At 44.2% G+C, this 25,327-nt stretch overlaps 1 protein-coding gene across 4 annotated transcripts in view; it reads right to left on the bottom strand.

Moving 5' to 3' along the window:
- Positions 1-25,327, bottom strand: part of MYLK (myosin light chain kinase) — a 267,670-nt gene that overhangs the window by 121,483 nt on the left and 120,860 nt on the right. For all 4 annotated transcript variants that reach the window (XM_059920960.1, XM_059920958.1, XM_059920959.1 and 1 more), the window contains one exon: positions 13,512-13,719. In XM_059920960.1, the coding sequence (XP_059776943.1) occupies positions 13,512-13,719 (208 nt within the window). The remainder of the gene's footprint in view (positions 1-13,511; positions 13,720-25,327) is intronic.

Genomic DNA, 25,327 nt, shown 5'->3' with positions numbered 1-25,327 from the left:
CTGGGAGCAACAAAAGCCAGAAAGAGTCAGCGGGGGCGGGGGGTAACAGTTCACCCTGACCGAGCCCATACTGGGTCAGGCTCTATGGTGGGCACTTTACATGCATCGTTGCACAGATTTCCCGCAATACTTTAAGGAGGCTGGTATTACATCATCCTTCTAATTTTTTAAACAGGTGAGAAAAATGAGATTCGGAGACATGAAGTCACCCACTTGAGTCACAGAGCCAGTAATGGTACAGGAAAGCATCCCGGTCTACCTATTCTAGAACACTCCACCATTCTGCTGAGTGGTTATATGCCCCTGTACCTTCCACTCGGGGATGATCTGTGGCGATCAGGACCTCTCCAGAAAAGGAGCCAGTTGAACGGACAGGGGAGATGCACATGCATCTCTCTTACTACATCTATTCCTGTCTGACCCAATCACCACTCCACCCTTCCACTTAAAGCCCAGCAAACAGCAGGATCTGTCCTGCTGGAATGGAGCAGATCACAGGAGACAAGCTCCAGAGCGGCCAGCACCTCCCAGAACCTGCACCAGCAGGACACTGGGCACTGCCGGTCCTGGGTGAGGTGCTGCTCTGCTGGGCGGGAAGCAGTTAAACAGCAGACTCTGCAAGGCGGCTGGGGTCAGCTCCTTTATCCAACTGCTGCTGCTGGGAGGAACAACTCATAACGTGACCAGGAAGTGACTATAAAGCAGTGGGGTGTTTTTGAGGAATGGGGAGGGGGAGAGGAGGACATTTTTGAGATGACAATCAGCCTGGAAGTTTTCTCTTTCTGTGACAAACTGGGAATGTTTATAAAACTCCACCCAAGGCACACATGGAAAGGGTAGAAGTCATTCCCTGATATCGGCAGTCAGCTGCAATGGGAGATCTGCAGGGTGTCTCCCGGAAAAGGGTAAACTTCCTTAAATTCCAGCACTGATCACATCTATGGGAATGCATAGGAACATAGGAATGGAAGGTGAAGATCATGGCTGAGTACTTCCCTCAGCCATATCTGGTTTAAGGTTATACCAGGACCTTAGTGAAAAAGGGTTAATAACAATGCCTGCATCACATTTAAGTTGTGATGCCATATGGGTTGACAATTGTTGTACATGCATTCTGCTTAACATAACTATTTAGTGAGCCGTGTATAGTTTTCATCCCATAATGTGGGTTTAGTTCTTGCCATTCAATTCTCTGTTCAAGGTTAAAAGAACTTATAAGCTGATAAAAGGAGAGACCTGTTCTGGGAGGGCCCAACTGACAATTGCAGTCAAGATGCTGGGGTCCCTCGGACACCACTGGAGGAAGTTCTTTTAGAAACTATTTGAGCAAATGAGAATCATCAGCTTTAAAGATGCTCTGCTCTTAGATCAGCATCTTCCTTTCTGTCTCTCCAGTTAAAGGAAGCGATGCTAAAAGTAGGAAAGAAAGTTTACAAAGCTACTCACTTTGGTCTTGTTTGTAGTAGTAAATATTGGAAACAACATAAATGTCACACAGTAGGGAGACAATAAGTGGCTTAGTAAAATGTACAATTAGACATCTATTCTGCCACCAAATTATGTTTAAGAATATATGCAACATGCAGAAATATGTTAAAAATATTATATCATTTGCTCTTCAGCACACTCCAGCTGGGCTGTGATCCTCTCCATTCCACTGAGCTCCATTCTGACCACCATCTAGCCAAACCCAGTGGTTAATCCTCTTCACAACCTCACTCAGTAGCACTTGACAGCAGGGGCCACTCCTCTCCAAAGCACTTTCTCCTCCAGACTCTCCTGCTTTTACCAGGTTGCCCATTCTTTCCTCAACCTCCTTCTCTTCTGGAACTTTATCTCTGAGAGCACCCTAGGGCTGAGTCTTGGGTCCTCTCCTCAGCTCTATGGACTCTTCCCCAGGGGGGTCTTAGTCCCATAGCTTTAAATAATATCCATAATAACTCCCAAACCATACTCCCACCAGAACTTTTTATTCCTCAGAAGTATCCAGGCCAGTGCCCAGCACATAGTAGGGATTCAAATACTTGTTAAACGAATGAATTTTATGAAAAAAAGAGCAGCATGCAAAATTTTCTATTCAACGTGATCATAATCAGGTAAAAATAAGATAAAATACCCAAACATAGTGAAACAACCAGAAGAAAATATATCAAAACGTAATTGCCTCTTATACATGCTCTATTCCACAGCATTAGGCACACACCAATCACTAAGACTCTCATCTAAAATATCCAGGTACCCTTCACTGCACTTATCATGCTACTGTACCACTCATTTCACATTGGGGTAAAGATTTGATAAAAATTAGACTGATCAATAGATAACCAACAAGGACCTACTGTATATCACAAGGAACTACACTCAGTATTCTATAATAACGTATAAGGGAAAAGAATCTGAAAAGGAATATGTGTACATATAACTGAATCACTGTGCTGTACACCTGAAACCAACACGATATTGTAAATCAACTATACTTTAATAAAAATAAATTAATTAATTTAAAAAATTAGACTGATCAACAGATGAATGGATAAACAATACAAGGTCTATCTATACAATGAAATATTATTCAGCCATGCAGAGGAATAAAGTAATGATACATGCTACAACACAGATTAGCCTTGAAAATTTTTGCTAAGTGAAAAAAGCCAGACACACAAAAAATGTATGATTCCATTTATATGAAATGTTCTGAAGAGGCAAATCCACAGAGACAGAAGGCAGATTGAGTGGTTGCCAGGGGCTGGGGGAGGGGGGAGTAGAGTGACTGCTCAATGGGTGTGGGGTTTCTATTTGGGGTGATGAAAAGCTCTGGAGCTAGACAGTGGTGATGGCTGCACACCCTTGTGAATGTACTTAATGCCACTGAGTTGCATGCTTCAAAATGGTTAAAATGGCAAATTTTATGTAATATGTATTTTATCACAATAAAAAAATTATACTAAGAACCTTTAAAACTCTTGGGAGCTAAATGTCTTAATCCAAAGGCTAAAATTCCTTTACTCCTTAAAAGATAGAGCAAAAATATGGCATTTCCTCAAAGAATAGCAAAAGTGTGCTGTTTGGAGGTACTTCTGTATCAGAGTAAGAGCAGTTTATGGTACAATCCAAAGGTAACATATAAAGCAGTCAGCTAAAAATGGAATTAAGGAATGCTCATCTTAATGTGTGTCAACACCAGAGACATACATCAAAGCAAACAGAGAATTTGGGCTAAAATAGCTAACAGAGTCTATTTATAGACAAAAATTTGAAGTTGCAAATTGTCAGATAAGGCAAAATTAATTTTGTGAAAGTATGAAAATCTGGCAGAACAGCAAGGCTATGTAGAAAAATAAGTGGAAAGGGGATTAAGGTAGAAATGCCAAAAATAGAAGAGTAAGTTAAGAGAACTGGTGAAGACAGGATCGATTTAGTGAGAGGGAAAAAAAAGGCCAAGGCACCAAAGGTATTTAAACAGTCATCTCAGATTTTTCAAGGCTGAGTAAAAGAGGATGCTAGCAGGTTTTCGGAGTGAAAAGTTCAATAGTGGAGATACTAAAGCACATTTTGTCAAAGACTGAGTAGACACAGAGAATGCTGCCGAAAAGCGGAATAATGTGATCATGATGGTAAGAAGAAGAAATACTTCTAAAAATGTGCGACGATATAATTTGTCATCCAAACAGAGACTCTGGACACTGAAAGGTGCATAATTAATAATTCTTCCCGGACACAGGAGTAAATCAGGACTGTTCCAGGCAATCCAGGGAACAGTCACCCCACTTGCAGGCAACTTCAAAGCAGATTTTAAGGACTGCTTAAAATAGTGGTTCTTCACTCAATCAGAACAAATACCCACTTTTTATAACATGTATTTAGCAATGTCCCCTGTGCCATGTTGAATCAATATTTGCCGCTGGGGCTTCCCTGGTGGCGCAGTGGTTGAGAATCTGCCTGCCGATGCAGGGGACACGGGTTCGAGCCCTGGTCTGGGAAGATCCCACATGCCGCGGAGCAACTAAGCCCGTGAGCCACAACTACTGAGCCTGCACGTCTGGAGCCTGTGCTCCGCAACAGGAGAGGCCGCGACAGTGAGAGGCCCACGCACCGCGATGAAGAGTGGCCCCCGCTCTCCGCAACTGGAGAAAACCCTCGCACAGAAACGAAGACCCAACACAGTCAAATATAAATAAATAAAATTAAAGAAAAAAATATTTGCCGCTAACCATCCACATATATAATTTCAAAAAGAAAACAAATGTAAAGCCCTGACTAAAATGTTAAGGAGAAACAAAAGGAAAGGGAAGTATAATAATGTTTATTTCAATATGAAATTTCAATATTTCGATACCGTACATCAATAGATGGTCAAGCATGTCTATTTCAATGTAAATGCTCAGGCACTTTAGAAGACATAACGAAATAGATTCCTGCACTGACTCATATGCATGTTTGGATTTGAAGGTGAATGATCAAAAAACACACTGTACAAGTAGTCATGGAAATGAAGGAACACAGGTATACAGGTGGATGCTAGCATAAGAAGTAGTGTTAGCAATGTTATATGTCAATTATATCTCAATAAAGAGGAAAAAGAAAAAATTAGTATAGTAAAAAGAAAAAGTAGTGTTACGATAAATAACAGAGAAGACATATTATATAACAAAGAAAGAATGAAACCTTAAAAGAAGATAACACAGCAAGACAAGTTACAGACCACTGAAGTAGAGAAAATGGGGAAAAAAATGACTGTAAGTGTGGCGTCAAAACAATTTTCTGCTGTATGACATGGGATCCTTGAGACCTCATCTGTACTAAAACACTGATTCAGTCCCTATTATGCATAAGGCACTAGTTAGAGCTTCAGCAAGCGGACTGATGTGTGTAATAAAAGCTAGAATAAAACGTGAGCCTTAAGAGAAAGGCAAAGTGCTTCAAAGATGGGGGAGGGGACACCCCAGAGCAGGGCCTATTGAAGATCTTGAGTTTCAGTTTAAAGGTGGATCATTGGAGAATTCGAAGGGAGGGAATGATAAGATCCCATCTGAATTTTTTGAAAGATATTTTTAGCAGCAATGTGGAGATTAGAGTGGGGTATGGGTAGAACTGGGGAGACCATTTGGAAATCTGTGCAACAGGACAGAGTGGATGGACCACGATGGTGGTAGTGGGGACAAATGAGAACTGGCGCAGCAGGATCTGGTGACTGACCAGGGAAGGGGAGGGAGGGAGCACTTGAGGATGACGAGGTGGCTGGGCTGCCCTGCTTCCAAAGGAGGTTTGGGTTATCACCTGTCAAGGTTTCAGCTGTATCTTCCAGAGGCCACTAAAGTCCTAACCAGAAATGTCAATGCACCTCTGCCAGGGGCTGCCTGTCACTGTATAAATGGGGGCCTCACCCTATATAAACAGTTCACTCTACAGCCTCCACTCAGGCAGGGAGCTTTGGAGGCCACTGCCACAGTCCACGTTCACTGGAATGTACACATGTACATGATTCTTACACTATGACACTCAATAACAAGTACAGTTGACCCTTGAAGAACACGGCGGTTAGGGATGCCAACGCCGTGCAGTGGAAAATCCACGTACTCTATCTCTGCCTCAAAAATGAAGGAATTGATACATGACTCACCCAAGGGCAGGAAGCTGAAGCTGTTCTGTAGAATCAGGACTCAAACCCTAGTTCTTTTGATTCTGCATGTTGTGATCTCTAATTGAACACAAACTTCCTCCCACACTTAGTTAACTTAAATATCTGTAAAATGAAAATACAGGTACTCTATTTATTGAAAAAAAATCCATATGTAAGTGGACTCATGCAGTTCAAAACTGTTGTTCAAGGGTCAACCATACATCCTTGCACAGAGGCTAAGGAGGTTATCCCAGGGCGCCTAGTAGACATTTCAGGAGTTCTATTTGGGTCCCCAGGAAACTGATGCACTAAAGAACCAATTCTTCCTCAGGGAGTTGAAATAAAATATCCACCACTTGGAAGACAAATTACTTCCTGGTCATTGATGGATAAGGTAGTCATATATCCTACCCAATGAGTTCAAAGGAGTAGTGACACGAAGTTTTGTTTTGGAGGGGGGAATAGTTCAATAAATTACAGCCAGTGATCTCTCAACTGTCTTAAATAAGTACTCTAAAGAGGAACTTAGATCCTCTGCAGAGACAAAATAGCTGTTTTCTTCAGAGTCTTCTTTCCGAGGCCAAGGATCACAGGCATCCCAGCTCAATTCTCAAGAGTCATTTTCCACTGTGATTCCCTCCCAAAACACCAAGCCAAGTAGCAGGTATTCCCTTCAGTACTTAAGTCATAAAGACTGATTTTGTATCAATTTATCAGGAAGAAAACAAAGAGAAATTTACCTCTGGTTTGAGCCGCTCCCCACTTGCGGGTCTGATGTGGTAGGAGCCATCTGGCTGTGGCTACCGTACAGGTGTCTGACCAGAGGCCACCCAGTGAGCAAGTGCAGCATATGGGAAGGTTGTTTTAAGCATGGTTCTGGAGAAATTCATTGTACTAATAAGCAACCCATTTTTGTTGGGGATCATGCAAAGTGATGGTGTATCAAAGACTAATGGAACACATGAAAAATCTGTGATCGTAATGCTTGTAATAAACCCATGTGTTCAGAAAAATACAAGTGAAGTTAAAAAGATTCATGAAGCAAAGCAAGCACATAGTAGGTCTGTCCCTCAAGCTGTGGCTAAGGGCAGCAGTTCATCTGGAGAGCTACATGCCGTAGGAAAATGGAAAAGCAACAATTAAGGGCAGAATCGTCCACTCATACTCTGGAACGGATATGACTCTAAAAACTGACTCGCCTTGTGCTCCAGACCTCCCACAGTCTCCTCCCAATCTGTCCTTCAGCTTTATTTCCCACTACTCTCTGCTCCTGCCCGTCTACTCACCCCACCCTCCACCCCAGGCCCTAACTCTTAACCACTTTCCTCCCATCCCCAGCATCAGAATCATAATCTGCCATCCAAATCTCACTCGCTCTGTCCGGGCTAGCCAACTCCCTCCTCCTCCAAGAAGATATCGCAGACCATTTCAGCCTCCAGATGTCTCATCCTCCTCTAAGTTTACAGAGCGGAAGTGCCAATCATTTGGCAAATAAACCTGTGCTGCCTTGGGGTTGTGCTTTTACTTAGCTTTTAATGTGTCTAGGTCTTAGCTGACCAACCAGGTTCTTGCAGAAAGGATCTGACAAAGCATTTCATCTCCCACATGGCACCGCACAAAGCCAGCACTTCCTAAATACATCCTGACGTTGTTGCTTAATTGCAACATAACAATGAAATATGAGGTCAAGAAAGTCAGTCTCTTGAGAGCAATAACCAAGTCTTGCTGCTCTTAGATCCCAGCACAAAGTTAGCACATGCAATGAAGTCTGATGAATGAAGAAGAGGCTAGAACTACAAGCAACTGGGAAAGGTCTGGGGGTGGAGATGGGAGAAATGGGTAGAGGAGTTAGAGATGGGAAGGAAAGATGGCAGCTGGGCCAGCCAGGGGTACTGGCGTGTATTTTGGAGGGAAAAAGAGGCAAAGTGAAACTGGAAGGTGAAAACAACAGAGCGAAGGGAGAAGGAGATTTGGAAGGCATGCTTCAAGAACAGAATGGGACCAAGTCATTTGTCATCTAACTCTTCCGTGTAGCAAATAAGTGAGGCAGTCTTGACACACAACTGTTTCACAGCAAAGAGACTGGAGGGGCAAAAAGAATAATCTTTATTTCTACCATATTTATATTTTTCCCTTTGATGAGACAGAAAAGGACAAGAACTCAGAACATTTTAATATTCTGACTGGGTAAGAAAAAAAATAGGGCATATGCCCCTACAGAAAGAAGAGTCATCAGGGAGTATAACAGACTGAAAAGAGTTTATAAAGAATACAAATGGGAAATATAATTACAGGTCTTTAAGAAGGTAGAAAATTTAGGTAAAAGAAGACAGTACAAAAGAAGAGAACAACAAAACAAAAGGAGAATCACAAAAGACGTTCTTGAGGAATACAGTAATTTAAAACTCAGCCATTGTAAATAGACATGGGTTCAAATATATAATGTCATCAATCCAATCCAATGTGAAAATAAAAGGGGTCTGAGAAGTCTGACCCTGGAAAAGGGTAGTAGCAAAAGACATGGCACACAAGCATTTCCTACAAATTCAAAATCACCAGAGAATGCTGGTGTCAGCGGCACCAGAATAGCTTGGCTAGCGGTCACTAAGGCCAGTCTTCTCCCTTAAATCCCATGACATGGGGTCACTCTCCTTTCTGCTGCCACATTCTAGGTGGCCTGCCACCTGGTTCTTTTTCTCTCGCATGGTCAGGGAGCACTTAATTCTACTGCAAAAGTGATATTTGTTACCTATTTATAGTCTTTCTTTCTCCATTGGAAGTAAACTCCAAGGGGGCAGGAAGCCTGTCTGAATTGGGCCTGACACAGAGAGAAACAGAGTGGTGAACGAGGCAATGGGTAGAGGGATGCACTCTTTGCTTGTATGAGACATTCCAAGATGAGGGGACATGTCTTTGCTTTTTGACAGAGACAAAAGTGGCAGCCTCAGAACCTATCACCTACAGGGGAGGGAGCTGGGGGAAGAATCCCCCAGGAATGGAGGTGGAGGAGGAGGAATTTGCATGAAGGATAGTGTACTTAATAGAGAAGAAAGAGTGATGGTCAAGGCTGGATCCAGAAAGGAGGGAGGAAACAGGTCTTTGCTTAACCCCCACCTCCATTTATTCATTTCAAACAAAACTCCCAAGAGGAAGGAGCCCCTGGCCGAATCTATTCCCCAGAGAATACATATTCACTATTTTTAAAGTTATTTTTTCAGTTGTTCATTGCACTCTTAGGCGGAGTCGTTAATGGCTTGGAATTTATTTTTCAGAGATGAAAATAAACTTTATCCACTTCCTCTGAAACTATCGCTCTCCGCTCTCTTGCTACTCCTCTTCCCCTAGAATAAGCCTTTATTTCTCAACATCATCTTTAAAGCTTTACTCACCGCCCAGTGCACCAGACATGTTGATCATGACTAGGGTAACCATGCAATTTATTATCCAAACCGGGACTCTTTTGAAAGTCAAAGGAGGCTCTATTTATAATTACATTGGTAGAGCAGGCATGCTGGGATAAATGGTCACCCTAAGGACACTTGTTGTGACCATGGGTCTGCAAAAGGGCAACCACTTGCCCAAATGCTCACATTTGAGAATCATTTGTACTAGGAAAAATATATCACATCTGTAACTGAATCCCTCCTTGCTACTCAAAGTGTGACCTGGGGACCAGCAGCACGGGCATCACCCAGGGGCTGGTTAGAAGTGCAGACACTTGGGCCCTACTCCAGACCTACAGAACCAGAATCTGCATTTTAACAAGATTCCCCCAGGTGATTTGGGTGCCCTTGCATTTGCATTAAACAAGCCTATAAGGTGAGTATGAGCGGCCCTGAGGCCTGGATCACCTCTGGGCCTCCAGTCTGGCTTTCCCCGGGTTCCTGAGCTCATGGCCTTAAAATTAACCCTCTATTACTTGAAATGACTTAAGTGACTCTCTGGTCCCTGAAACACAAAGGGCCTTCTCAAAGTCAGACCACCACGTCTGGGGTATATCTCTCATTTCAGCCCCGCCCCTCACTCCACCCCAGGCCCTAGGTTCACTCTGTGGATGTGATTGCCCAGGACAACCTGCCACCTTGTTCCTACACGTGGGCTTCTCTTTTTTCTCCGTGTAAGCCTTGCTTATCCCAATTCAAGCTTCTAGAGCTGTGCTGTCCAGTACAATAGGCATTAGTCACCTATAGTTATTGAGCTCTTGAAATACGGCTGGTCTGAATTGAGATGTGTTACCATGTAAAATATGCTGCAAATGTTGAAGAATGTAAAATATCTCAGTAATAATGTTTATATGTTGAAATGATAGTATCTTGGATATATTGGGTTAAGTTAAAGTATTTTATTAAAATCGATTTCAACTTTTTAAAAAAATGTGGCCACTAGAAAACTTGAGATGACACATGTGGCTCACATTATACAGTTGACCCTTTAACAATGAGGGGGTCAGGGGCGCCCACCCTCCCCGCAGTTGAAAATCCATGTATAACTTAAGAGTCGGCCCTCTGTATGTTCGTCGTTCCTCTGTGTCTGCGGTTCCACATCGCAGATTCAACCAACCTCAGACTGTGCAATACTGTGGTATTTACTATTAAAAAAAATCCCCATATAAGTGAACCTGCGAGGTTCAAACTCATATAGTTCAAGGGTCAATTGTATTTCTCTGGACAGCGTGGGGCTAGAGAGCAGGCTGTGGCCCCTACGTTATACAGAAAGCTCCCAGAAAGCAGGCACCACGTCTCTTCCCTGCTCTGCACCAAGCCTCTGTGACCAGTCCTCTGGAGGTAGGTGAGTGTCAGGGCTGGCTACACAAAGCCTTTCCAGGGCTCAGACTAGGGCTGCACAAGGTCATGAATGGTCCTGTCATGAAGATGCTTGCCCTCAAGGAGGATTGTGCATGCTTCTTGGCCCTGGTTACCAAAGGAAATCAGAGGAGAAAGCTTTCTCCTCTATTCTCCACACAAAGATTTCCCTCTGCAAGTAGTTCTCAGGATATTAATGCCACGTTTGAACATCACAAGGTTACCATTTACTGAGTGCCTACTATTTGTCAGTGCTGCACTGATCTTTACACAACCCATGGGTCAGCCATTAGCATCAGTTTACGGAAAAGGAAATAAGGTTCGGAAAGGTTAATTTCCCCATAGTTAGAAATTAGTGGAGCTAAAATCCAAGACCATTGGGTAACACTGCCTTCTAAACTTGACCATTAGGGGGTCAAAAGGCTCCATGTATGAGTCATACTCTTAATTCCTGAAGCTCTGCGCTTTCCGAATAAGAAGAATAACTAAGAAGCAAAGCACAGAGAGCTGGCGAGAAGCAGGAGGGCTGCTGGATTCCCTTTGCAAGGGTTTGGGCTAGCCTGGCACTGCCAACAACTTATCCACGGCATAAGGGACCAGAGTGGATCCTTCCAGGGCTATGGTCTATGGGGTGGTCCCAAACCACACATGGGCTGAAACTGGCCTTTGATGCAGAAGCAGAAAGTATACAGGGCCATTCACATTTAAAGGGACTGCAGCCTTTAGGTCATTCTCTACCTCCTAGGGTTAGAAGGCATAAAACATCTTCCATGATCTCCTCAAATTAAAACCAAAGGGGAGGGCGCAGGGTTGAGAGCCTTAGCCTTCTCTCATTTGCTATAGTTCTCCTGCCTTCTTTCTTTTCCTCTGCCCTGAGTACCATGACCTAATAAAAATTTTCCTGCTTAGTTGAGACATCAGATCTAATGTCCTCACTGATGGGAACTAAAAAAAAAAAAAAAGGTTTCATACGACCTGGGTTTTATATAGCTCCCCTGTACTTCTAACCCACTCCATTCCTTTAAAATGGATCATAGAAAACAAGGGCTAGCTCAGGTTGTAGAGACCACTGAATTCAAACCCTTTATTCTTCAGAAACAGAGATCCAGAATTTAAAGTTGCACATTGACCGGCAAAAGTTGGGACCAGAACCTTGAACCTCTGATTCCCCCTTTCCCCAGCTCCAAATAGAAAATCAGAGAAGGGGTGTTATAGACTACATTTTTTGTGTCCCCACCCAAATTCATATGTTGAAGCCCTCACCCCACACAGTCACTGTATTTGAAGACAGGGCCTGTGAGGAGGTGACAAAGGTTCAGTGAGGTCCTAAGGGTTGGGGCCCTTAGAAGAAGAAGAGACACGAGAGTTCCCTCTCTCCACCATGTGAGGACACAGCAAGAAGGCAGCTCTCTGCAAGCCAGGAAGAGAGCCTTCACCAGAAACCAAATCCTGCTGGACTGATCTTGAACTTCCAGCTTCCAGAACTGTGAGAAAATTCATTTCTGTTATTTAAGCCATGCAGCCTGTGGTATTTTGTTATGGCAGCCTGGGCTGACTAATAACAAGGGGATAAAGTAATTTTTATTTGTGGGCCTCAACTCAAAGTTTGGGCATTGAAAAGTGTATACTGTAGGGGAAAGCACAGCATCAGAACTGGCCGAGATGAGGGGCATTCAGAGAGTGACCAGGGGCCACCTTCCATGTGGAATGCCCCAGCCCACAGGTACTTGAAGGCCATTAAAAGGAATGAGTCACTCAGTTAAAGAATTTGGGAAAGCATCCAAACTATGCATATTCTATTCTGTGAAACAGCCCGTCTGTCCTTTCATGATGCAAGCAAACAGGAAAAACACGGGCGGAGGTACACCTCGCCCCCTTCTGGAACCTTCTCTGGCACACAGTGTCCCCTGAAAACCAGGTTGGGAGGACTGTTTTCTGAGAGAGGAGAAATGAGTCTGACCCTCTGGTTTATAAGCCCTTAGAAAGGCCTGGAAGGGTGGAGGGAACCTTGCCATATTTCTGAGGGTCTGACGAACCCACATGTCCTTTTAGACATCAGGCCTTTAAGCAGCAGCCAGTGGCCTGAACTGGAAATGTTCTCACCCGTGGAGTGCCTTCAGCATGTGGGAGATACACCGGCAGCAAAAGGAACAGTTTTACTTGTGGTCAAATGTTTTCCTGGAATTTTTAAAGTTAATAAACTTAATAGAATTTTATTTAAGTACAAAGGAAAAAAAGGGCAAAATAACTGATCAGTGTTAACACACTGGTATGTTTATCTCCTATATATTTTTCTGAGTTTTACAAAGTTTTTTATGATGGGCATGTATTACTTTATAATGATGATAATAAACATTGCTCATTCTCTAAATAGTTCAGTATCTAGCCTGTGCCAGGAAGTTTCCTGGATGCTGGAGATACAGCAGTAAACAAGATAAAGTCCTTCTTCTCCTAGAGCTTCCAGTTAGAGGTGGGGCTTGAGGGAGATAATCAAGTGGGAGGCAGTGACAGTCCTAGAAGAAAAAGTTCGGGTGGAGTGAGAGGATGGAGAGTCCAGGGGATGGGGTGGTCAGAGAGGGTTCTCTAAGGAGGGGACGTCTGAGCAGAGACCTGAAGGAAGTGAGGGGCCGAGTCAGGGGTCGGGCTGCGGAAAGAGCTCTTCTTTACACAGGGAACAGCCGGGTGAAGGCCCTGAGGCTTTGCTCAAGGACAAGCAGAGGGTCAGTGTGACCACAGTGGAGCGAGCAGGGTGAGGAGTGGTAGGAGAAGGGTCTGGAGAGCCAGGCAGGAGCGGGATGCACTTTGTAAGGCCATGATGAGGAGTCTGGTCTCAGCCTCAGTGTGAAGGGAAGCGAGGGGAAGGCTGGAGCAGAAAGGGAGGTGATGTGTAGTCTGACATTGTCTCCTGGGATGCCTCCCTTGTTCCAGGGACCACATTGCCCCCATCAGACTAACAGGTCCTGAGTTCTGGGATGGGGATGCTTTCTCTTGTGCGTCCCTCTCCCGAGAGAGGGCTGAGGCAGGAGCTGCAGGCCTTGGGGAAACTGATGGCTCATTTCTCCCCAGGGCTTTCACCTCTTGGGACTCACCTTCTACCGTCAACTCCACTGTCACCTGGCGGGCACCACTACCATTGGTGGCTTCACAGGTATACTTTCCCTTGTCCTCCTCACGGACAGCATGAATCACAAGGCTGAAAGTCCCCCGGGTACCACAATCCAGCAGGAAGCGGCCCCCACCGGCAATGGGTTGCCCGTTTCTGTGCCATGTCACTTGGGGCTCTGGGTAACCCCGGACCTTCAAGGAAAAGAAGACAGGGTGAGAGCTTGTACATAAGGAGTACTTCCTATGTGGCAGGTATTTTTTCTGGGTGCTTTACATGTATTAACTCTTTTAATCCTCATAACATCCCCTGCAACAAATACTATTTTCATCTCCATTTTGGAGACGAGGAGATTGAGACGCAGGGTTTTGGTAGATTTCTCGAGGTCTTGAAGGTAGCAAGTAGCCGAGTCAGGCATCCTGGCTCCACAGCCCACCACACAAGTGTCTCTCAAGCCTGGATGCATGATTAGAATCACCAGGGGGAGATTTAAAGCAATACTAGTGCCCAGGTCCAACCTTGGACCAATTAAATCAGAACCCCAGGGGGTGGGGACTGAGCACGGGGATTCTAGAGCAGTGCTTCCTACTCTAACGTGAATCACTTGTTAAAAATGCAGATTCTGCTTCTATAGGTTTGGGGTGGGCCTGAGATTCTGCAGTTCAAACAAGCTCTCAGATGCTGCTGAGGCTGCCGGTCCCTAGAACTCACCTTGGGTAGCAAGGTTCTAGATCTGAGCTGCCCAGTATGGCAGCCACTAGACACACATGGCAACTGAGCGCTTGAAACGTGGCTGATCCTGGGTTGCACTGTAACTGCACCGTAAATGTAAATTACACACGGGGTTTTGAAGAGTTAGTATGAAAAGAGAATGTAAACTATCTCGATAATTTAAAAATACTGATTACATATTGAAAAGATACTCATTTTGACATACTGGGTTAAATAAAATATATTGTTAAAACTAATCTCACTTGTTTCTCTTTACTTTTTTAATGTGGCTACTAGGAAAGGTACAGCTACATACATGCCTTGCTTGATGTTTCTATCAGGCAGTGCTGCCCTAGACCCCTCTTTCTCTACAAATAGTTAGCAGCTAACATCTGTTGAGTGCTAAGTGTTAAGCACTTTTCTAAATACTTAGCATATCTGAGCCTCACAGCAACTTGTTCAGAGAGAAGATATTTCCCCAAAGAGGGGAAAATGCAGAGAGAGACAAATTCCAAGAAATCACTTTGAGTTTCAGAGAAAGTTCCCCAAGGGCCCTGAAACCCCTGAAACTCAACAGGCCCTTTGGAATGGACTCATCTTCGGAGGAGCAGGGCTCAGACTGGCCCGTCAATGCACAGCCTGGGACCTGAACTGGGGGATTTTAGCACTGGAAATGCACAGAAGACATCACAGAAACCTCCTGAGAAAGAAATTGTTGGCGTTACAAATAGGTTGTAACAGTAGCTTTTATCCACGTATCCACTCCAAGACAAGAGAGCATAGATACGGATGAAGCCAAACCAAAATTCCCTGGATGACCTCAAATTACATTTACAAAGAAAGCCTTCAGTGACCTACAGCAATAATCCTCCTTATACGCCCCAGCAAGGTCAGAGAGGATGCTTTATCAGCACGTGGGAGAAAGGGGAGGGGAGGTGGCTGTGCCGTCACGCCTGGCCATTGCAGCCTCACCAAGCACATATCCCATCTCAGGGTGATGCTGTTGAAGGGGATTACGTGCATATTATAATGCCTATTATAATATGAAACAAAGTGTTAACAGCGATTGCCTCTAGGTCTCTCTTTTCCTTTTACTTAACTATCATTTTCTGATATTCCTGCAAATAACACCCCTGACCTTTGTAAAACAGAAAAAAATTTAAATGAAAATATGTGTTCCTTTTATATTCGTGTGCCTGTATAATGAACGTACAGCACAACCATTCATTAATCTGTGGAGCCCCTCAGGGTACTTAAATCTAGAAATGGAAATAAAAGTGGTACACAAATAAACATTATGCATGTTTGAAGGTAGCAAATGCCACATATCCGTATAAAACACATCACCTTGTGGCACTATCTTGGCACAAAGGTTCATGCCAAGGAATATCAGACAATCACTCTGTTAAAGCATTTTTTTTCTCCGTGAAAGCATATTTTCAGGAAACAACTAAGGAAAGAAACTCTTTCCTACAGAAGGAAGCCCCTTGGGAGTCTGGTCATATAGTGAATCTGCGAATCATCATCTTCTCCTCCATCCTGTCAGGCAAAGCCAGCCTCATCTCCAGATGATCAGGTGGCCTTCTGTCAGCGTCAGAGAAAGGCACTGCAGAACCCCGGGACTGGGAGGAGATGAATCATTAACTTCACCAAAGGCGTCCTTAGCATTCCACGAGCAAATACTCTGGCCTCCTGCAGCGGTGCCAACTCTGTGGCCACCAGGGCCTGAGGCATCAATGTTTAACTGGGGACATTACAAATGCTCCAGACCTCAGGGACACAGATCCCTCTTTCCCTTTCCATTTTCCTCTCATTTTCAATTTTTATTTATTTAATTTATCCTGGTTGCACCAGGTCTTAGTTACGGCATGTGTGCTCCTTAGTTGCAGCATGCATGTGGGATCTAGTTCCCTGACCAGGGATTGAACCCAAGTCCCCTGTATTGGAGGGTGGGTTCTTAACCACTGCACCACCAGGGAAGTCCCTCTCATTTTCTACATACATATACATTCCCCTCCACCCCACACCAACAGATCCACCTCTGCAACACCCTTATATATTAAAATAAATATCCAGGGATTTTTAAACATGCTGAAATTGGTATCACTTAGAAAGCTGCGGTTTGCAATGGACTTTTGTACACCCTGCATCTGAAGCAAAGGCAGGAATTTATATGACCTTTTTCCGTTCCAAGGTCTGAATGATTTGCAGCTCCAATTCTTATCCTCCCAATAGGGAAAAACTTGTTCAACCACTACCTAACGTTACCTAAAAATTACTCAACTTCAAGTAAACTCATTTTTATTGTCTGCCCACTATCCTGGGCTCCTGGGTGGGGAAAGAAGAGAAGCCTGGACTCACACGCCTGGTTGTGTGACAGCAGCCCTGCCCTCCCTGGACGCCTTATCGGCCTTCATCATGGGCCTTCCACCGAGAAGCCACAGATGGGGGATTTTTTACAGCCCAGTCTAAGACCACAGTAAAAACCCAGTGATACTTCAGTTTTCAGAGGCCTTCCACATATAGAATCTTATTTGATTCTCGCAACACTACAAGGGAGGTGTCTTGGGTTGGGTTCCCAGGAAGCAGAACCTGAGATAGGGATTCAGGAACCCAGGCCTTAGTCAACAATCAGAGCAGCTGGGAATGGGTGTAGCAGCCTGGTGCAGGGGATCTGGGTGGGGTACCAAAAGTGTCTGTGACAGCATGCAAGGCCAATCATATTATTAAGCCCAGAGAGCAAAGGAAAGAGGCCTGGATAAGTGGATGATTTGCCAGCGATAAAGTGGCAGATCTGGGACCACAATTTTGGTCTCCAAGTTGAGTGGTTGTCTCTCTGTGCCTCACTGTAAATTCATTTTTCTGGTGAGATAAATATTATAGAATCCAAAGCATTAATAAGGGTCTATCTCTAATAGACCCTAAGCCTCCTCTAGGTTAAAGCAATATCTGCTCCCCACTTTGGGAAAAAGCCAAAGGACTCACAAAAGTCATGGCCATCCCATAAGCAAGTCTTGGGCTGTTTCCTTGAAGTAACAGGAGGACAATGCTATAGACTGAATATGTCTCTCCAAAGTTCATGTCGAAATCCTAACCCTTAATGTGATTATATCGGGAGATGGGGACTTTGGGGTGATTAGGTCAGAAGGGTGGAACCCTCATAAATGGGATTAGTGCCCTTACAAAAGAGATCCCAGAGAGCTCCCTCACCCCTTCTACCATGTGAGGACACAGTGAGAAGCTGGCCAGCTATGAACCAGGAACCGGACCTCTCCAGACACTGAATCTGCTGGTGCCTTGATTTTGGACTTCCCAGCCTCCAAAACTGTGAGAAATAAATTTCTGTTGTTGAAACCACCCCATCCGTGGTATTTCTGTTATAGCAGAAATACCCCAATGGTCTAAGATAGACAGGGATGGGCGCCATGCACACGCCCAAGACACGCCTAGGAAAGTCAGTGTGGAACAGAGAAGACAGTGTAAGAGCCAGGCCTGAGTCCTGGGTCTGACTTGTCTTCCTAGCCTCTTCAGGTTGTAATTCCTTCCTTTCACTGAAGAGACAACAGCTCTTGATAGCTCAGGCTCCTTCCATTCCTGAAATAGTCTGGATCTAAATAGTGACCCACTTAGCTTCTGGGGGAAGATTCTTTCCTCTCCCTCCAGTCTACCCTGGGCCCCAGCCCACAGCCTTAATACTCTCTAATCCTCCATAAGGGAAAATCAAGTGACCACAAGGAAAAAGGCTTGTGAACATGAGTGGGCAGCCCTGACTTGTCACCATAATGAGTTTTTGGAAATGGCCCCAAAGAGGGTCATTCTAAGGAGAATCATATTTTTGCCACAGTTAACCACATTTAATTGGAGGTTGTGTTCTTGAACAAAAGCCTGGGATCAAATAAATCAAGGGCATAGCCGACAATCTGTCATACAAATAAAGATATAGTAACCATAACCCCTATAATAATTTAAAATAGTAAAACTGTGCTCCAGTGCCATAAAATGTTCCCAAGAGCCTTTATAGCCTCAAAATGCCTTTAAAAGGAATGGGGGCTCATTCTGCGTGTGTTGGATGGTGAGGGGAAAGCTGGGCTGCAGGCGGGCAGCTGCTTGCTGCCACGTCACACCAGCCGGCCGTGCTGGAGAGTTTTTCAGAATCTGGTGCTGTCTCAAGATATACTTAATGATTGAAAGTGAAACATTCTTAAGGGCACTGTCTCTTCATTTTTCTCTGATGTGTGTGAAGGGCTTGCAGTTAATTCCAGTTTGCCCAGGACAGGCTACCAGAGCATAAGCCCAGAACAGGGCCAGGTTCTCTGGCCTCCACAACCCCTACAAGACTCAGAGCAACACATCTGCCTTCTCAGCTCGGTGAGTGGTAGAAAGGGGGTGATTTTGCTGTTTTTGATGATCTCCTGCACGTCTTTTGTTCCTGGGCGGGCCTGTCCCTGTTTGCACAATGCAAGCCCACACAGCTACAGTGCAGAGCTGGGCAGGACATGAAACTTGAGACTCTGCCCACATCGGGGACGGAGGGAGACCAAAACGAGTGAAACCAGGATTACCCTAAGGCCAGGGTGAAAGGAGACGGCCCGGCAGGACACTGGGGAGTCGGGGAGATACACAAAGAAGACGTGAGCAGTGAGCTGAGAAGTCCTTGGGGCTGGGAACAATAGATGGAGGGGTTGTCAATAAGTATTTCTTTGAAACCTGTTGAGTAACTGAATCGATGATGGGAAAGGCTGAGCCTGAAGAATGGGAAATTAAGGAAACTTGCTGGACAGATGCCCCACCTCACCCCCCGCAAGCTGAACAAAGCTGATTCTGCAACACAACTGTCTCCATGCTTCCTATGATCGCCGGGCTGTCTGTAGCACATCACCCTGAACTTCTTCCCCTGTTTCAAGGCAGCTTCTTCTATAATAAAGAAATTCTCCTACGATAAATGACTAGAACAGGGCTGGTGATTTAAAAAGTGAAAAATAATAGGAAGTTAATCAGTGATGCTGACGAATGCGTTGAAGAAGAATTCTCTGTCCCATCTCCAAGTATAAGCTCACCCAGATAAGAAATGGACATGGATGCACAGAAAGGAGAATTAAAACATTAACACCCCCAGCAAATCAGAGCACAGAAAATGCCTATGAAACTTACACCATGGGTATATTATGAGAGCGAAGAGTGAAGGGTGAGCCATGGGCATGGCATGACAGAGCTTAGCGGCCTGGGTCTGTGTCAGCAACTGGCATACAGCCCATTGGACAGGCGGAACTTAATTAAGGCTTTGAATAATCCCGTTAACCAACAGTCAAAAACCTTAACTGAACCCACAGAACCCATTAGGAAGAGATCATACCAGCTAAAAACAGCAATTAGTGAGAGGCTTAAACTGCTGGATGCTCCCTGCCCTTAAGTTCAAGTTGTGAAACAGCGAGGACCAAAGCAGTTCCATGAAAAACAAAAGCAGAACGCAGAGAATCATTCCTCACACTGGCCCAGAGAATGCCACCTGGGTCATCAGGGAAAGATGCTGAAAGTCTCTATCTGTGATCAGCCACTCTCATTTTCTTTTTTTTTTTTTTAACATTCTTTATCATATTCTTTTCCATTATGGTTTATTATAAGATATTGAATATAGTTCCCTGTGCTATACAGTAGGACCTTGTTGTTTATCCATTCTATATATAACAGTTTGCATCTGTTAATCCCAAACTCCCAGTCCATCCCTCCCTCACCCCCTCTCCCCCTTGGCAACCACAAGTCTGTTCTCTATGTCTGTGAGTCTGTTTCTGTTTCACAGATAAGTTTGTTTGTGTCATATTTTAGATTCCACATATAAGCGATAGCATATGGTATTTGTCTTTCTCTTTCTGACTTACTTCTCTTAGTATGATAACTTCTAGGTCCACCCATGTAGATGCAAATGGCATTATTTCATTCTTTTTATGGCTGAGTAATATTCCATTGTGTATATATACCACATCTTCTTTATCCATTCATCTGTCCATGGACATTTAGGTTGTTTCCATGTCTTGGGTATTTTAAATAATGCTGCTATAAACATTGTGGTGCATGTATCTTTTCAAATTAGTGTTTTGTCCAAGTGACAAGTGACAAATGTCACTTGTCACTTGGATGTATGCCCAGGAGTGGGATTGCTGATTATATGGCAACTTGATTTTTAGTTTTTGCACTCTCACTTTCTATGGCAAGTTTTCTTTTCCTCTGGCCCAAGACACAGACAACCCCATATCCCTATATCTGCCAGACTGAGAACATCCTGTTTCTCCCACAGAGAGTACGAGACAGGCTATAGCTTGGCAGTCTTGGGTTATACCTCAGGCCCTTTTGAATGTTTCAAACAAAAAGCTTGATTTCCTTTTATCTAGCTCACCTTATCAATGCATGCAACTTTTTGATTCTCTTTCTTTTTTTAAAAAATTTATTTATTTAATTTATTTTATTTTTGGCTGTGTTGTATCCTTGCTGCTGCGTGGGCTTTCTCTAGTTGCGGTGAGCGGGGGTTACTCTTTGTTGCGGTGCGCGGGCTTCTCATTGCAGTGGCTTGTCTTGTTGCGGAGCACGGGCTCTAGGCATGCAGGCTTCAGTAGTTGTGGCACGTGGTCTCATTAGTGGTGGCTCATGGGCTCTAGAGCACAGGCTCAGTAGTTGTGGCTCACGGGCTTAGTTACTCCGCGGCATGTGGGATCTTCCCGGACCAGGGCTCGAACCCGTGTCCCCTGCGTTGGCAGGCAGATTCTTAGCCACTGTGCCACCAGGCAAGCCCCTGATTCCCTTTCAATGACACAAGCACCTAAAATTCTGAAGCAGTCCAACAAAGAAATAGAATTCTAAGTGTAATAGGGAAACTCTCACATTGATGTTTTCCTAGTTTTTCCAAATTCAGAGTTTTCCTATAAAAACAAGTGTTCTTCTGTTTGAACTCTAGTCCTTGTGGGATGGCTGTGGGATTCCAGCCTTACTGCAGACCTCTCTACTCAAAGCCCTGAGTTCTGGCTTTACCCCCATCACGATGGTGTCCAAGGACACGGCATCTCCAGCTGGTGAAGCTGGCCTGGGAGCTCACTCTCCAGTTTCTACTGCCAAGTTGAGATATACTCTCAGATATATTAAAATATTAAAAAGAGGCATGTGGTATCATAGAAGTTTAACAAATTAGTGCTGTGGCTTGGTTTTGTTTGATTTGCTCGGGATCTCCCGCCTACCTTTCCCAGTGTAAGCTACTCCTTTGAGGTAGCGGACTCACCCCTCTACCCACCACAGGTGAGTCTGGTGGAGATGCATTAGGCAGCCGCCTCCTGGCCAAAACGCTCAGACTTCCAAAATGAGCATGATCCACGTCAGCCAATCAGAGCTCTTCCCTGCAATTTCAATTAGAATAAAGGGAGACCAAACTGTCTCTTCACAGGGACCCCAAGCTGGGAAGGTGTAAGCCTGAAGCTATCTGCCCACAGCCATATTTTCCCATCCCTGCCCCCTGTTTTCTTGCCTCCACCTAAGGGAAGGAAGCCCTGTGCAAAATAAGACATCACATACACAGCGAAGAAGAGAAGAGATGGAGGCACAGCCTGGCAGAATTATGGCAGACCCGGGATCCACTCAGTCATATGAGACAATACATGTCTTTCACTTAACCCATGGAGTTGGTTTGTCACTTGCAAACAAGAGTCCTGACTAATTCAGGAAGGTATATGGCATCTGGAATCAGACAGACCTGTGTTGGATGCTGGCTGCACCAAGCAACAGTTGCCTGACTTTGGGCAAGTTACTTATCTGACCCTCAGTTTATACAACTGTAAGATAGGATGATATCAGTATCCACTTCCATGCACAAGTTTCTGATCAAATGAGATAGCATATGTACAATAGTATATTAACAAATTCGAAAGGTTAGATCCTCTGTCTCTTCTTTTCTTCAAAGTCAGTAATTCCTTATAATAAGTTACCTTAGAATCCATTCAGCTCCCAGCTTTAACAGCATGAAGCTGTATTTCTGCCTGAAGATATACCACTACTTTGTGAACTTCTGAGCTTGCTGAGCCTTATCTTACACAACTCGAATGCTTATAGACAACTTCGAGGCATCACACCCTTAATTAGATAAAAACCTAACCCTTTAAACTGAAAACACCTCCTGCCTTAGCTGAACTGGCTTATAATTTTTATTTAAAGAGCAAACCCCTTTTGAAAAGTGATCATTGATTTTATGTAACATCACAAAGCACATTTTAAAACAAATATCCACTCTATAGTTTTGTCTGTACCATCATTCCACTCCTGTGATACCACGTGCAACTCTGAGACAGAGACCATCCCCTTGATTTCTGCCTCACTGACTTATGCAGCCCTGGAATTTCAAGGGCATGGGCAAGTTTCGGGAAGGAAATAAATCTGGGGTAATAAATCTGAAGTTTCTGGCCAGTCACGGTTGGATCTGGGGAGAGAGAGACATACTTCACTGGCAGAAGAGATGGAGCACAGGGCTCCCCCCCAAATAACGCACAGCTCACTTGGCAATGGCTCACGACCCCTCAAACAGCACAGCCCAGATGCCACAAGACTCAAAAACTGGCCACAGATTGTACTGGGAAGGTCCTGGCCTGTGAGGACTCTCTAAGAATATGAGGCGATTCTGTTTAAAAGCAAAGGTGGGCCAAAGTGACCAGAGAGTCCCAACAACCTGAGAACATCTCCGCTTGGCCCCCTTGGCTTAAATGGGCTCCCCTGGCAGCCGCTGACCACCCGCTCCGCACGCACGTCATCGCACAAAGCCTGCATTCTGCTTGGACTCGCCCAGGTGGCAGCCTGCGAGGGAGGTGGGGGAGCAGGTGGGGCTTTGGCAGCAGGACCTTGCGGGCTGCCTGCATCAGTATGGCCAGGAGGGGGTCTCTGTGATGCTGTCAGAAAATACCTGGCACAAAGGGTAGAACGCAGCTGTGTGAGTTTGCTACTCTATGGCAGAATGTCCTCCCCAGGCCCTGCTGCTCAAAGGTACCCTGATCTGCATAGAGAATCATGCCAGATATGGAATCGAAAGCTGCTCCCTGGGCAATGTCAGTGTCTGACTGCCCACTGGGCTGAAAAACACAATCAAACATGTTTTCACCCTCACCAAGACAGGTACATGGTCAAAATGTACATTAAGTCATTAAAAAAAAAAAAAAGCAGGCCTCTGCTCTACCCCTCCCACCCCCAATTTCCACTTCCTTCAGGAAATCACCTTCAAGTCTTTTAGCCATTTCTTTTGGTATTTTTTTTCCCTGTATTTCTAAATAACAGCCTTACACAACTACTTATTTTATTCTTTTTAATTTTAGACTTTATTTCTTAACATCTCTATATGGAATGAGCTTTCAGCTCTCAAATCTTCCCCCACATAAACCCTTCCCCCCACCCCCCCAATAACCACATCCGAATTTTTATTAAGCCAGTGTGTTAGTGTTTGCTTCATTCTAACTTTGCTCATTGCCAAGCTACATAGTATATTACAATTACATTTTTCCCAGAGTTAATACCTGCCATACTTTGGGTTTGACTCACTTTTTAAGAACCCAGCTTCTCAAGAGAACTATAAAATTCTTCTCAGCAATGGTCAAATGCATCAGATAATGAATTCATCAGTGGCTTTTATTTTTCTCTTCTTTGGAGAGAGCCCTTCTGGAATCTTCTGTCATTGTCCTCCAATCTAAACTCGATGCTGTCTAGGCCTGACACACAGTGGTCCAGGGACTTTCAGTCACCCATCATCTTTAACCATCCACTTTGGTTAAACATGTCCCCTTCCAGTGGTTTCTTAAGAACAACTTAACCTTTCTTAAGGTTAAATTTTTAAACCTGGCATTTCCAAAAGTGTCAATATTCTACTTTATACTCAACTTACAGTTTATCTAGGAAAGGAATTAGAGCAGAAAATCTTTTTCTCTTCAGAATTTTGAAGGTGTTGCTTCATGGCATTTGCAGGCAATGATTCTGGCATCCAGTGTTGCTGTGAGAGGTATAAGGCCAAGGCGGTCCTTCCTCTATGACCTGGTGTGTGGTGTGTGGTGTGTGGTGTGTGGTGTGTGGTGTGCATGTGCATGTGTGTGTGTTTTCCTTCCAAACTTTTAGAATCTTCTCTTTATCCCCGACAGTCTAGAATTCCATGACGATTTGCTTTGGTGTGGGTCTTAGTTCACTCATTGTATTGAACCCTTGGTAATAGGTCTTTTCATTATTGGCAATGCATATCTTTCAATTTTGAGGAATTTTTGTGTTTTGACAATTCTCTCTCTACTGTTTTTTACTATGTTCTCTTTACAGAATTCCCGAGTTGGATATTAGCCCTACTAGACTGACCCTTTACATTTCTTTTCTTTTCTCATTTATTTCTCCCCTCTTTTTGTTCTCTCTGGGAGATTTCCTTGACTCTATCTTCCAGCCAGTCTATTGAAGTTATCATTTTAGCTATCATTAATTTTTTAAAAAATCTTCTTTCTCAGTTTTTCAAAACTGCTTTGAATAATCTCCTCTTCTTGTTTAATGGAAGCAACATCTTATCTCTGCAGTGAGATGAAATGTCTTCAAAGTCTTCTGTAGTCTTCTGTTCCTACTTGGTTCCTTTTCTGGTTCTTTTTGTTTCTTTCATAACAGAGGCTACCCTTGAACAGCTGAGGGTCCTTCACTGACTCTTCACGCATGTGAGTGAAGAAATTAAAAGCTCTGTGCACACAAGTGGGGCCTTATCAATTTGTTGGATCTCCCAGTAGTGTGAACGGGTAAAAACTCTCAACTATCCATATCTGTGGATCTTGTTTCTTGAGATGATCAGTTTTCACAAAGAGAAAATCTTCTGATTCCCTGCTTAGGTGGTGGTGGTTTGGACACAGTAATTAAGTCTGTCTACCAGCATTTGGGACTCTGACTGAGGGAAGGCCTTGAGGGGTCTCATCTCATACGGTGACCTTCACTAAGCCCCTTGCCCTTTCGAGTACAACACCTCACCCTGCCTGCAGCTGTGCCTTGTGCCCAGGAGTTGAGAGTTGGTCAAGTTCAGTCTCTCCTCAGAGAACCTTCGATCTTTCAGGCGGAGGGGAG

This window comes from Balaenoptera ricei, chromosome 4 (genome assembly GCF_028023285.1).
Source record: "Balaenoptera ricei isolate mBalRic1 chromosome 4, mBalRic1.hap2, whole genome shotgun sequence".
Classification (NCBI taxonomy): Eukaryota; Metazoa; Chordata; class Mammalia; order Artiodactyla; family Balaenopteridae; genus Balaenoptera; species Balaenoptera ricei.
The sequence above is the reverse complement of the archived record's forward strand: the minus strand, read 5'-3'. Positions and strand labels throughout refer to the sequence as shown.